The 13,934-nt window shown below is 44.3% G+C and overlaps 1 protein-coding gene across 2 annotated transcripts; it reads left to right on the forward strand.

The window, feature by feature from the left end:
* The first annotated feature begins 6,148 nt into the window (after window positions 1-6,148).
* Window positions 6,149-13,579, forward strand: SNN (stannin). Of its 2 annotated transcripts, none has more exons than XM_017808910.1 (3): window positions 6,149-6,256; window positions 7,102-7,228; window positions 11,979-13,579. In XM_017808910.1, the coding sequence occupies exon 3, from the start codon at window positions 12,058-12,060 to the stop codon at window positions 12,319-12,321; it is 264 nt and encodes an 87-aa protein (XP_017664399.1). In that variant the 5' UTR covers window positions 6,149-6,256; window positions 7,102-7,228; window positions 11,979-12,057; the 3' UTR covers window positions 12,322-13,579. The 2 variants fall into 2 exon arrangements, with proteins under 2 accessions (XP_017664399.1, XP_017664400.1); XM_017808911.1 differs by lacking the exon at window positions 6,149-6,256 and adding an exon at window positions 6,776-6,959.
* The last annotated feature ends 355 nt before the right edge of the window (window positions 13,580-13,934 follow it).

Below are 13,934 nucleotides of genomic sequence, written 5' to 3' on the forward strand. Positions count from 1 at the left end.
AAAAGAAAGAGGGGAGAGGTGCAGGTAGATTTGGTTGTGGCAATCTAAAGGAGAATGGAGGCCTTTGAACAAACATCAGAACAGCTTATGGGTCAGCTTGAAGTATAACGAGTAATTGCTGGTATTGAGGAAGTTAATCTGAAGATCTTAATTGCAACTCAAACAATCACTCACAGTCAGACTACTGTATTTAATAGTCTTTCCAACTAATAGATAAAATAGCTACTTCATGTATTAAATATTGCCTGTGTTAAATGTTCTGATTGTTCTGATGCAATATTCCTGTCCTGGGTTTCATAGGTTATGTTTAGTCCCAGAGCAGTGAACAACAATGCCCAGGCAAAATTTACCAGGAAACTTGCAGGAAAAAACGGTGACCAGAGTTAACAAAAGACAAGATGGAGCTGTTTGAGTTGATTTGTCAGTTTGGGTTTAGGTTTCCAGATGATTTCCACTTTCCCTGTTTACATCACTCAAAAAACCATTTTGTCTCTAAATCTCCCTCAGCTTCTCCACTAACACCAGGCAGTTAATCATGAAGTACAGGAGCAAATGTTTCCATTAGACTTCTCTTCTTTATAGGTATCAGCCATTTAGTGTTCTCTGGTTTTTATAATGGCTGACACTTCCAGTTTGAACTGTTTGCTGTGAGTTGTTTTCGGGATTGCTTCTAAAATTCAAAACAAATCAGATAAATTGGCACAAATGTTGAGATAACAAGGGATTTCTTTTTCTCTTGGCTACAGCAGGGAAGGTTCAAACTAGGCTTCATCTAGAGAGATGTTTCACTGCAACACAATCTGTCACAATAAATGCAATGCCCTGGGGTACACTATGGTTTGTGTCACTGCTCTTACACTGTTTCAGGAAGTATTTGTTGTAAAAAGCAGAACTATGGTGACTGTCAAGAAGTTACCAAACATTTGACTACTCAGTCTCAAAACAACACTACTCCAGTCTGAATGTGTAATTCTATGTGAATGTAACTCAAGTACACCATGAAGCATATGGATCAAATAGCTTTTTCTACTCTGTGTGCTGAAAAGGTAAAAAAAAAAATTGTTTTAAACATGCAAATTAGCAATCTACAGAGATTTCCTTTGGGTTTCCCCAGCTAACACATTAGGCTCCCAGTAGGCTTGTTAACTCTGGCATAGAGCTTTAAAAATAACTGCTGCAGAAAGGAAATGCTTTGTACAATGCTCATCAGCCTTCAGGTACAAAATCAGTCTCCAGAGCATGGGACAAAAATGTTTCAACACAGCAAAAGACATTAAATGTATCTATTTGCCTCTTTTGAAGCACTACAACTGAATAGGGGATAGCTTCAGCTATAATTAATAAAGATTATACTTTTCTATGTCAATATGATGTATAGCACTGTTTTCACCTTTCTAATTATCATCTGCAGAGTTACATATAAAAGCTGCTCTTTCAGGACAGAAGGCAAGGCATGCCAGCAGAAGCACCTCTTGTCCCAGGTTAGGCTACAGCCTTCAGAAGCCTAAATTTAAGCTTATGCTCAAATGAGTTTTGAACAATCCATTTTCCCTGGCCTGGATTCACAGTCTGTCATCATGAAGTACCACTTACAGCACTAATCAGAATCAGAGAACTCATCATTCAATTATGCTGTCACATAAAAACCATCTTCTGAGGATTTCCTTTTAAATAGATAAGGTGGGTATTTTTAGCATTAATGTTGATGTGAATTGATTCTGCTATTCAGATATAAAGGGAGTCCATTCTCACACTAATCTTAAAAGTGCTTTTGCACTTTGCCAGTCATTTACACAATTACGAATGTCTGAGTACAAAACCCAACAGATGCTTTCTTAAACAGAAGGCTATGGGAAACTGGGTTCAGCAGAGTGCTAGAAAAGCTTCTGGGGCATGTACAACATACCCTGGTAGAGGAAGCAAGTCTTGTTTTAGTACTACCCTGTGGGTTGTGCAAAACTTTTAAAAATTAAACTTTGACCTGTACAAACTCTTCATATACTTTCATTCCTCTTCATGTATAGAGCTGGATTAATAATTTCTCATTCCTTTCTGTCAGGCAAAATAAGAAAAGGTAAAACCTGCTCAAGTTGCTTGGTCCCCTTCTCTCTGTGCATGTGCTCTCCAGTGGACCTGCAAGTAAAGGTGAAGGTGTCACTCACCCTCCTCGAACAGAGACTGGCATTTTGTCCTCTTTAACAATCCCCCCATGGGCCTGCAAACCAGCTGTTTCTAAGGAACAGCTAAAACATCCTCCAGAAAAATGTCCTGTGAGAAGTAGTCTGTTTCTCTGATAAACTTTCTAGAGTGCAAAGATAATTACTGAACACAGTTTGCTCCAAGGAGTGCTACAAAACAGCAGAAAACTGAACAGATACTATATGTGTGATAAACATCTGCTACATATTCATTGTCTTTCCAAGTGGGAATGGAGGAAGCACATGTTTTATTTTACTAGCCACCATTAAGGAACTAACACAACATATGGCCCTAATTAAAGGAACAAATATTGACAGTAGCTGTTAAAAATTTAAAGGTAATGGATATACAAAGAATATACTTAGAGGACACAGGGTGTGACTGACAGAAGGAAACTCCAAAAATAAGTACATTTAAATAGCCACATTAGCAGACAAGGAGAGTGTGATGTGAATTTGCAACGATGGAAAACATTTTTTTTCTAACAAAACAAATTACAGGCAAATCCTAATCTGATCATAAATTTCTCTGGCAGTGGTCTAGTCCCTGAAGAGAACCCAAAGAATCTCTATAATTAGTAACACTTAAAATCAACATTGCTGGAAACTATGCTGGGGGTCAGAGTGGCTCCAGCAGAACCAGATGATTGTGACAGTGGCTACAACTGACCCCAGAATTCTTCCGCAGATAATTCCCAGTGAGTTCCATAAGCACATGTATTGTTTTAAAATGTTGAGTGCTTGTGAGATGAAAACATCAAAGCATGAGGGTATGCTTCAAATGATAGTATAAATCCAGAAAATTGTCAAATCTCTTTATATAAGTTATGAATATTGAGGAAGAATCTTACTGATAAACTTGCCATTCTTTTTCAAGGAAGAGAAAACTGTTCCCTGTACTAGCATGTTGCATGTTCACAGTTTTACATTATTAGTGCACAGCTAAGGAGCAACAGTAAATAAATGAGAGAAAACTCTCACCTTTTCATCCCTAGCACAGTTGAAGAGCAATTACTCAGCTGCTTTAGCTGAACATGCCAGTGTTCTTCACCAGCTCCTGGCAAAGCAAGAAGCAGGTTCTTTCTGCTCCCCAGCTGTGAGGATCTGAGGTCACTAAAGCCTTGCCCCTGTTCAGTATTAACTGGGGATGGATGAAGGGGGCAAAGCAAGAGAAGCTTTTAAGGAATTTTGAAGGATTAACAGCCTTCTGCTTTCTCCACAGCAGACTGAAAATTCCCCATACAAGCCTGCACAGAGCAAGCAGCCCATTTACAAAGATAAAAAACCGAAGTGAATGAACCTGCTTTGTTCTCTGCACCATTTACTAAATATGGGCTACAAAATCACTATTAAAACTTTCTCAAAGGCAAAAAGTTTTCAAATTATGACAAAAGAGATTGCTGTTCTTCTCTTCAGGCCTGTGCTATTACTGGATGGCTTTTACCAGTCAGCTCTGTCGTAATTGCATTCATGGTTTTTGTACAAAAGGCCATGACCCTTCTCACTGAAGTGGATTGGGACACTTGCATGCAAGGGAGACTCCACCCATGGTTATGTAAGTAAAACAAGAATCTCAGTAGAGATTCAGGTATCTAAATGGGACTTAGATGTCTTATTAAAGTCCTGGCCCAAAGGCTACCTCTGCATCTGCTCACTTGACAGAAGGTTGCTGCCATGGCCAATACTGGTTTGCCAGACAGCCCAGACCATTAGCTATCAACAGTGAAAGTAACCCAGTGCCTGTGCTTGCTCTTCTACTGCTTTCAAAAAAGATTCTGAACTTTTAAGGATACATTTAGTAGTACTTTATCATCTCTTCTGTGGTGGTTGATGCATAAAGACAGTAGAAACTGAAGCTGCACTACACTTAGTTCCAAAGCTTAAATAAACCATTAATTTTACGTTAAACAATGACTTTTCTAAAATGTTCTTAACTCTCAGGTATTCCACACCACTGGGCATTTTTGATTAAATGAAACTCTAAGATGGTGTGCTTAGGGCAGCATCTACAATGAATCAGCTGCTCTGTTAATGCTGCAAACTGGCTGGATAGGATTCAGGAGCAGTCCAGAGCTACCTGTCACCCTAGGAAGGTCTCCTGCCACACCAACATGTGTGAAAGGGGCTGTACAGCTTCCAAGTAAAAGACGATTCATGTCTGGATGGCTTTGAGAGCAAGCAGAGGAGGTGAGGCACCCATCTGGTACTGGGTCATATTTAGCTTTTCACTGACTGAGAATGGAAAGAGACCATGCACTTTGTCACATGCTTATGGTGGGCACTGCATTAATGGAAGGAAAAATTGTTTTTACTTCATAGAAAATTGTGGAATTCTGCTGGTTTGGGCTAGAATAGAGGGAGGGTTTTCTCACAGTAGCTAGTGTGGGGCTACCTTTTGGATCTGCTCTGAAAGAAGGGTTGATAATACAGAGATGATTCAGTTACTGCTGAGCAGGGCTTACACAGAGACAGGGCCTTTTCTGCTCCTCACCCCACACCACCAGCAAGGAGAATGGGGGTGCACAGGGAGGGGACACAGCTGGGATATTCCCAAGAGATATTCCAGACCATATGATATCATGCTCATATAAATCTGAGGAAGAAGAAGAAAACATGTTCAGAGTGATGGCATTTGTCTTCCCAAGTAACTGTTAGGTGTGATGGAGCCCTGCTTTCCTGGGATGGCTGAACACCTGCCTGCCCATGGAAAGTGGTGAATGAATTCCTTGCTTTGCATTTGATTTACCTATTAAACTGTCTTTATCTCAACCCATGTGTTTTCTTACTTAAAAGTGAGTGAAAGAGTAAACTCATCGAATTCTCTGCCTCATTCTGCTGATGGAGGGCTTGGCTGCTGACTGGGAGTTAAACCACAACAAGATAAACCAGCAACTGTATTGTAAACCAGGTTTTTATACAAGTCATGCCAACCTCTGAACTTGATCTTCTGTCACAGTCCATTCCCTTAAAACTCATTTTGTCAGAAACCTCTTAAGACTTTACATGAACCTCAGACAAGTTGGGATCTGTTTTACCAGCAACTATACCACATCAGAGAAGTTGCAATACTCCTTTTTTGCTCTAATAAGGACCAACTTCAGCGGAAGGGTGACAAAACCCTGTATTGGGCAATTTCCTAATGCATTTTTGTAGTTACTGCCCCAACACAGCATGAATTACTAAATATAATGGGCATACTGGGAATGATCTTACTGGATGTTTGAGACAGACACACTCACTGAGCCAGGAAGGTTGGTCCTGCTGTCTGCTCGGAGCCCACGGAATGAAGACTGGCTGGGGTTGGTGGTGGCCAGCAGTGTTACCAAACACCACGGTAGTCTGGGGTGGCCTCTGTGGGAAGGGCACTCTTGCCCCGTTGCTGCTCAGAGAGCCAGTAAGAGGCCTCTTGCAGGATCACAGAGGTGCTGAGGGAGCTGAGTTCATTTAGACTTCAGAAGTGGAGGCTCAGGGAGGAGCCCATCTGCAGGAGGTTGCAGTAAGGGGGGGGCAGTTTCTTCTGCCGTGCCCCCATTGCAAGGAATAGAAGAAATTGCCTCAAACTGAGACATGGGAGATTTAGATTAGATATTAGAAAAAAATGTTCATTCTTTAGATGGTCAGGCACGGGAACAGGTTGCCCAGGGAGGTGGTGGAGTCACCATTCCTGGAGGTATTCAAGAGGCACCTACATCTGGCACTGGGTGATGTGGTTTAGGGGTTACAGTGGCAGTGCTGGGTTGATGGTTGGACTGGATGATCTTAAACGTCGCTTCCAACCTTGATGATTCCATGAGTCTATGATTCCAGGAGTCTGTGATTCCATGAATCTGTGATTCCATGATTCTGTGATTCCATGAATCTGTGACCCACGATGCTGTGACTCCTCAATCCCACGGCTCCAAGCCCGGGCGGGGCGGGGCCCGGCGCTGTCACGGAGGGAGGGCCGGGCCGAGCGGGCCCCGCCGTCAGCTGTTGCTGCCCGGGCCGCGCTCGGCGCCGCCCGTTCCCCGGTAAAAGGCGGCGGCGCGGGCGGGGAAGGAGCTGCCGCGGCGAGGCCGGTGGGTGCGCGGGGGCCGTGCGGGACCGTGACTGCGGGGCGAGCGGAGGGGGCGGTGCGAGGGTAGGCTTGGCTGGGCTGGGCTAGGCTGGGCTGGACTGGGCTGCGCTGGGCGCCGTGCGGGGTTCGGGCGGACCCGCCGGGGCGGGGGTCGGTGAGGCGGGCGGGGGCCGCCCGCGTTCCCCCCGCGGGGCCTGGGCCGCCCCTGCCCGCTCTTTGTGTCTGCGGGCGGGTCCCCGCCGCGCTCCGAGCGCCCCGCAGGCCCCGCGTGGGCCCCGGGGGCGGCTCGAGGCTCCCCCGGCCCGGCCGCCCGTGCTTGGCTTGGCCCCCGCTCCCCGGGCTCGGCCCCGGCGCTGTGCGGCCGCGCTGCAGTCACAAGGCGATGCCTCACGGCTCGGCAGCGGCAGCTCGCGGTGGGCGCCGGGCTCCTCCCGGCCGGGGAGGCTCGTCCCTGCTCGCTCCGTGCGAGGAGTTGGGTACGTGCTGCAGTCTGGACTGACCCTGGAGCTCACGGCAGCGCAAATTGTTCAGACTGAGTCTCGTTGCTCGGTCTGAGCATCTGCAGTGTACCGTGCCGGCTCGCGCTGTTCCTTTTCCCGACACGAATGCAGGTGTAGAGACATCTGCATCTGTCAGTAGATGCTGCTTTTGAATAGACCTGAAGAACTGTAAACCACTTGTGAAACTCTTGCCTTGATTAGCAGGTAGGTGAAGCAGCAAGGGATCTTTCCCTGACCGCCTGTAGCAAAAGCTGATGGTTAGACGCGATCATGTAATGGGAAAGCCAGGAGTGAAAGGGACTCGGGATGCGGAGCAGCTGGAGACCAATGTGATCCTTCTCCACAGGGGAGGAGCGAGGAAGAAGACTTGCCAGACAAGATCCAAAAGCAGTGCGACCTTCGCTTTTCTAATAAGGTGATTCTGAAACTGTGTAGACAGCTCCTACCCTGAGCTCCTGAGCTGCTTGTTGCAGGTACGTGATTAACTTCTGGGGCACTTGCTGTCTGAAGAGTTGAGCTGAGTATAACAAGTGCCTGACTGTCAGAAACATATGGGTGCTGTCTAGTTGCTGTTAGATAGAGCCCATAGAAAAAAAAAACCTCACACATTTGGAGAACTACTTTGAATGTAAATAGAAAAATGGCGGGGTTTTATCAGCAAACAAAGTTGGTATCTCAGCAGTTTTCTAATATATCAGAATTATGCCACGCCACGGGATGTGTACGGCACGGTACTGCTGGTAATGGAATGTCGGAAGTGACTCTGTTATCGTGTCAGGACAGACCTTCCATTAGAGCTCCGTGTGGATGTGACACTGACAGATACAAATCTGCAGTCTTGACAGATGTTTTCCCAGCCATGCAATTGCCTCTGGAGCAAATGTGGTTTTAACACGAGAAGCCTGTTTCTAGTTCTGCATTAACCGGCTGACTTGCCTGACAGGCAGTTACAGCACAAACCTACTCCACTTGCTGTGCTACTGAGGTCTGTCTGCTCTTGAAACTGTCATTGTGTCTGAGGAACATCTTAGACTGCTCCTCTCTCATCTCTCCATCTTACTGTCTTCTGTAAAATGCTAACTTCTGGTGTAAAGCTTTGAAAGTGAGTCTTGATTAAGTCTAAGGTACTACTACACTTCATGTGGGAACTGCTGTTCAGTCAACACTGTTAGGTATTTGTTTTTTTCTAGCAGTTGCTTGAATGCCACGTTCTTGGAATACTGTCTACAACTGATTAGCCACAGAAAAGACTTTTTTAGCTGCCTTCCCTGCTTTTTTTATTCCTCATCAGAAGTATAATAAGGGTTGGGAAAAGATGATTTGCACTGAAGGCACCTACTAAACAGCTCCCTGCTTCTAAAATAGCCTCTGGCCAAGCCCCCGCTTGTGCAAGGTAACTTGGCATTATCAGAAAGAGGTGGTATAAGCTGGGGTTAATGAAGAATAACAGTGATCCCACTTTTTCTATTTGGAAGTGGTGAAGTCTGAGCACTCCTGTACTGTAAAGGCCTCGCTCTCTGTGGCTGGATAGTGTGGGTGCTGTAAACACTTGTGTGCCAGTGGTAGAAGTACAGCTCAGATTTCCCCAGTGGGTTTTCCCCTTGTCTTCCCTTGGCAATAAGGATGCTATTGTGATGAGTATGCAGCATTCCTCAAAAGCAATCTTAGTGGCACATACAGGAGAAGCCATTGTTCACTATTACAAGTGTGTTGATTACAAGCTGTTGTTTTTCTCTCTCTTAACATGGAGGCTTTTTAACTAAGCAGCCTTTTTTTTTTTCAATTTTTTAAGCTGAAGGTCACTCTGGTAGTTTTATTCTCATTTCCTTTGCCCTGCCCCATTCAACTTACTTAAGGTGGAATACTGTAATAAAACAGCTCCCACCTCTTCACCTCTCCTCCCCCAAAAACTTAATATTTGCACCTTGACCATAACTGCTTGATGAGGACTTTGGTATATTTGAGTGAACTGTAGCAGATCTGAAGCCTTTTCCTATAGCTTTGCCTTGAACAGTAGGAGTATTTCTTGTTAGAAACATGCCTGCAGGCATTACAATTAGTGAACTTAGCAGCACAATGTCTGGAATAATGAAAAGCCCGGTTTAGAAACTAATGCCAGCCTTGCATTGCATTTGTCCCCTAACAGCCTTCTGCAATTTAAGCTGTGCCTGTTTGTCCTTTAGTTACAGCTTCTGAATTGGATAATAAAACTTCACAAGTGAAATTTCTGAGTAGAAGCTGGTTATTAAGCAAAAAGAGAAAAGAAGCAGTTATTTATGGAAAAATGGTTTCTAGCTGATGTTTTCACTGCTTGATTGGTATAAGAACTGAAATAGGCTATTTGGAGTTCACAGCAGTGAATCTCACTAATCTGGCTAATGAGTAAATATGCTTAGGTGCTTGTTTGGATAGCAAGTGTGCTGGGAAGGGACAGAGCACTACAAGTGCCACAAATACACATGGATGGTGTTGGCAATCCCTTTGAAGATGAGGAATTTACAGCTCATAATATCTCACAGTAAAAGTGATAAGGGAAGTCAGTGCCACTCTTGGTATGCTCACGGGTTTTAGCTCAGGTAGGCTTTAAGGAGAAAGTGAGTCTGAAAACTATTTATCTCCTCTGGATAAGTTTAAGGGGATTCTGCATAATGCAATGTTTCTCCTGTCAAGAAGCAGACTATGGAGACAGCTTAATCTGGATTTCAGTCAGTTGCTGGTGGAAAGAGTAGCAAGGTTGGAGTTCTGTATCTAGAAAACAACACAGAAACCAAAGGCCTCTCTGGAAGTTCTTACTAGTGTAGTTACAACATGCAAATATTCTGTGCCAAGGATAGCACTAAGGCTGCAGGAGAGCTTCAGTGACCTAAAGCCAGGAAGAGCAGTGTGAGCTATCAACAACACTGTAGCTTTCCAGCAATTCAGAGCTACTATCATGCCCTATTAACTGGTGGTTTGTGCCATTGGAAATCTGTACAGATGCTTAATACATGACTTTATAAAGGGTGCTGACTCTAAAGTCCTTGAGTGGGAAGAGAAGGATATGCCTGCAGAGAAGGAATGATGTCTACACTTTATCTCATTGAGAAGTGAAATTCTTTGAGTTTTTAATCAAATAAAAAACAGTTGGAACTTTAAAGGTTAAAAACCTATGGATTTGTCCAAGAAAGATCTTTAAGAGGAATGTGTAAGTTGCTGTGTTGCACTCAAATTTGGACTAAAAATTGTTTAGTAAGTATAAATCAGTCTCATGCATCCTGAACCGAGACTGCCTAAAGATCCTGGTGATACAGAGGATGGTGATGTGCAAAGTTTCATCATTTATATAGCTGATGCTGTCTATTCACTCGAAGACTGGCAGAGGGGTAGCATTTGCAATGCTAGTTTCCACTTCTAAAAGCTATTTTCTAGGTGACAGTAACTGTGCAACATAACATGTGCTGCACCAAGCTGCTGTAGAGAAACAGTAGGTTTGCTGCTAACAAAGGTGGAAGCTGCAGAAGAGACCTTAACGTGGCTGTGCAGTGCCTGCATGGGAAGCAAAGTAAACTCTCTTTTCTGCTGATGCTGTACTGTTTTGGCTTGATCAAACAGTGCTGCTGTTCAGACATGCCCCGAGGAAAATGAACTACATGAAAGTCACTCTTAATCACCCTCAGCTGATCACCCTGTGTTGAATAAGCATTGCAGAAGCAAGGTGATTATGACAAATCATACACCTCTCCAGCTGCAGTGGGCACAGCTCTGCTGAGGGGGTGTGGTGTGGTCAGTTTTGGTTTTATTACTTGGGCAAAATTGGGTCTGCAGAACTTGGCTGGTTGTGTCAGGTACACTATGAGCTATTGACTGCTGTAGTTTACAGGGCTGGAAATGTAACCAGAGTATGTGACACTGGACCCTAATGCTAAACTTGCCTGTAGTGGAGGTGTCCTTGCTGAAATGGTGATGCACGTGGGTCTCTCATTCCATGAGACAGCAGGGAATGAACTTAGTCTCTGGCTTGAGCTCTCTTAGTAAAGGTACTGCACTGTAATTGCCTTGACTCCTGTTGAAACACTGGTGAGGCTTCTAGTGCAGTGGGTAACACCATAAACTAATGGTTCTGTCTCAAGGTTGGGTAAGACTGGCTTTTCCTGAGGGGTTTGGATGAAGATGCTGCAGTGAGAGACTATGACAGCAACAGTGAGGGAGAGCTTTTCCTGGAAAAATGTTACCCTCAACAGACTGGCACTTAGAGCAGCTGGAAGCTGTTACTCCACTGCCAGTCAGTGGCTACAGGTCAGGTGAAATGCAGATGTGCACTTGCATCTGACCTTAGAACCTCCTGTTGTACCTGACATTGCAGTGTTGAGCCCTAACCTGATGTTTACAGCAGTACAGAGGTAAGAGATGCTCCTGGGGAAGACTGGCTTCAGTCTCTACTAAAGTCTTTCCCGAGTTTGTTTTGTTAAAGAGCTGGGGTACAGGAAAGAAAAGGTAACGAGTGACTGACTTTGTCGTATGTCCTACTTTAAGGGAAGTGAAGCTACCAGCTTTGTAAACAATAACTTTGACACTGAAGACAAGGCTCACATGACCCCTTAAATTTGGAAGTGGAAGTAGCAAAAGACATTACCTATGTATTTTTGTCCTGCTAAAACTACAGCAGACTAAGGAAGTCTTGTAGCTCTTCTCTCCCATTTTCCTGCCTGCTGCCTCTGTTCCAATTTCAGCTGCAGTCCTAACACAACACCTTGCTCTTATTGTTTTAAAGCCCCCAAGAGGAGCATGAGCTTAAAATAATCATCTTCCCATTGTGTTTTGTTAGTCTTCAATAAATATAGCTCTACCTGCTTCTTATGAAATATATATATAAAGCAACATCTGTTGGTTTTTATCAGCTCAATGAACAATTAATTACCATGTAGTCAGCCCTTCTAAGCAGACCAGTGTTATGGACAGACTTACAGTAATGCATCAGCATTGCAAATCCCTTCACAAATACCTTACCAATGTCTTGTCTCATATCTTCTAGTAAAAATTGTTACCTCTTAGTAGGCTGACCATGTGCTATCTTGACAGGCATGTCAAGAGCTGAAAGAAGATCCCGTGATTCTGTGAGTGTGAGCAGCACAAACCAGTGAATGCAGGGGGGTCACGTGCCATGTGAAGGATACCAGCCATGAATATAATGTTGCTGAGTATGGTGAAACCGCACAACTTCATTGGTTATTTTTTCCACTGCAGGAGTTTGAAGATGCAGCAAGACTGACAGTGAGGACAGAAGGATCTCCCCTAAAGAAGTGCAGAGTCTGAGCTCCTGGCCATGTCTATCACAGATCACAGCCCCTCCACGGGCGTGGTGACTGTGATCGTGATCCTGATCGCCATCGCGGCGCTGGGGGCCCTGATCCTGGGCTGCTGGTGCTACCTCAGGCTGCAGAAACTCAGCCAGTCTGAGGATGAGGAAAGCATTGTGGGCGAAGGAGAAACCAAAGAGCCCTTCCTGCTGGTGCAGTACTCTGCTAAAGGACCCTGTGTGGAGAGGAAAGCTAAGCTGACTCCCAACGGCACCGAAGTTCACAGCTAACCTGGAGCAACACGTGTCGATGGACTGACGTGTGTAACCAGCACAAGAATCTATACTGTGAAGAACCTGGTCACGTGCACACCACTCATCAGAAAACACCCTGATGAGAACTAAATAAGCTTTGTTTGCAACTGCATGCACTGAAAAGTTGCACTTTGCATCAACTGTGTATCCTAATTCCTCTGTGACAGGAGCTGACTCGCCTGGCATAACGTCCATTGCCGGCAATGGGCACAGGGATATACTGGTGTGAAGAGACTACTACCAGTTTTTTTTACTTGAATGTTTAGCTGAGCCTATTTTGATGGAGCCACTACTGTAATGTGAACTACTTTACAATTGTGAACTGTAAATAGGCCACCAGAAACTTTTGCTTTGTGTTCTGTAGCATATGGGAATAATATGATGCAACTGTATATAATACACAAGGGGTCTCCTGAACCACAACCATGGATGGGATCCCAAACCTTCAAAACCAAATGTGCAGTTATACCTTGCTTCTGCTACTGGATTGAGTGCACAGCTGTAAAGTCAGAAGTCCTACTTTTAACAGTTTATTGGACTGGTGCAGAGTATTTACTTTGAAAAGGGATAAGCCTTCAGTAATATGCTGAGGGAGGAAACAGGAGCTACAAGGAAGGGATTTCCTTTAGCTGCAGCTATCTAGGTTAAGTTTTGGCTGCTAGAACTGAGTTCTCTATGTAGCCTACTGCAAAGAAACTGCCATGCTAATGGATTCCCACCTGGGAACGAATGATGGATACTGAATCCTCAGGGATGGTCCAGAAGGTTTCCAGGAGTCTGAAATGGCAGTAGAGCAGGCTTTTCTCTTCTGTAGTCTGTGTGCTGAAACTGCAGAAGTGGTTCCTTATCAAAATGGGCTTAAGTGCAACTAGTATGAATTTTTCCTAGAACCCTGGTTTGTGTACTTAGCAGGTAGGATGTATGTTAACAGCCTGTTATAAAAAGGCATTTTAATCCACAAACAGTCACCTATAGAATTCAGTTAATGTATCTTGTAGATAACTCCCTGGATTTAACTGTACTTCACAAGAGAAGCTTCAGTCTTTCCTACTCTTGGTAATAGGGGCAAGGGAGACTGCTGGTCAGTTTGTAGAAGTTTTTAGCTACCAAGGGCCCAGTCCTTCCAGATGAGAACATACATTTCCTGCTCTGTGCTAGAGTTCAGCTACAGTACTGTAAAAATGTGTTAAATGGGACATTCTGGACCTCAAAGGTTTGGGGGGAGGACGGGGGACAACACTGAGCAACCAATGGCAGCTTACATGTTCTAAACTCTTAGTGTAGGCACACGTGCTTTGAGGCCACTGGCCTGTTTTCTATTACTTTATACATGGCCTCCTTTGCATACTGGTATTTTTAAACACTTAATTGTCTAGCCTTAATTCAGCTCTAGAGGAAGCATTCAACTTGCTTCTTATACCTCTACACATGGAGTAGCTAAGGTCTAGCAAGCTTGCTTGAGAACTTTATATGTCCTCCCTTCTACTCTAAGATGTTGAATTGCATTTTTAGTGCTACATTTGCCCTTTTTTTTTTCTTTTTTAATTGAAGGCTGTAATTTGAAGCAAAATGAATGCTGTCAGTAGCAA

The sequence above is a fragment of the Lepidothrix coronata genome, unplaced genomic scaffold (genome assembly GCF_001604755.1).
Source record: "Lepidothrix coronata isolate B3197 unplaced genomic scaffold, Lepidothrix_coronata-1.0 Scaffold24, whole genome shotgun sequence".
Taxonomy (NCBI): Eukaryota; Metazoa; Chordata; class Aves; order Passeriformes; family Pipridae; genus Lepidothrix; species Lepidothrix coronata.

What these genes read in the sequence shown, in the direction of transcription:
- SNN (XM_017808910.1), top strand. Translation starts at nt 12,058, where the DNA reads ATGTCTATCACAGATCACAGCCCCTCCACGGGCGTGGTGACTGTGATC.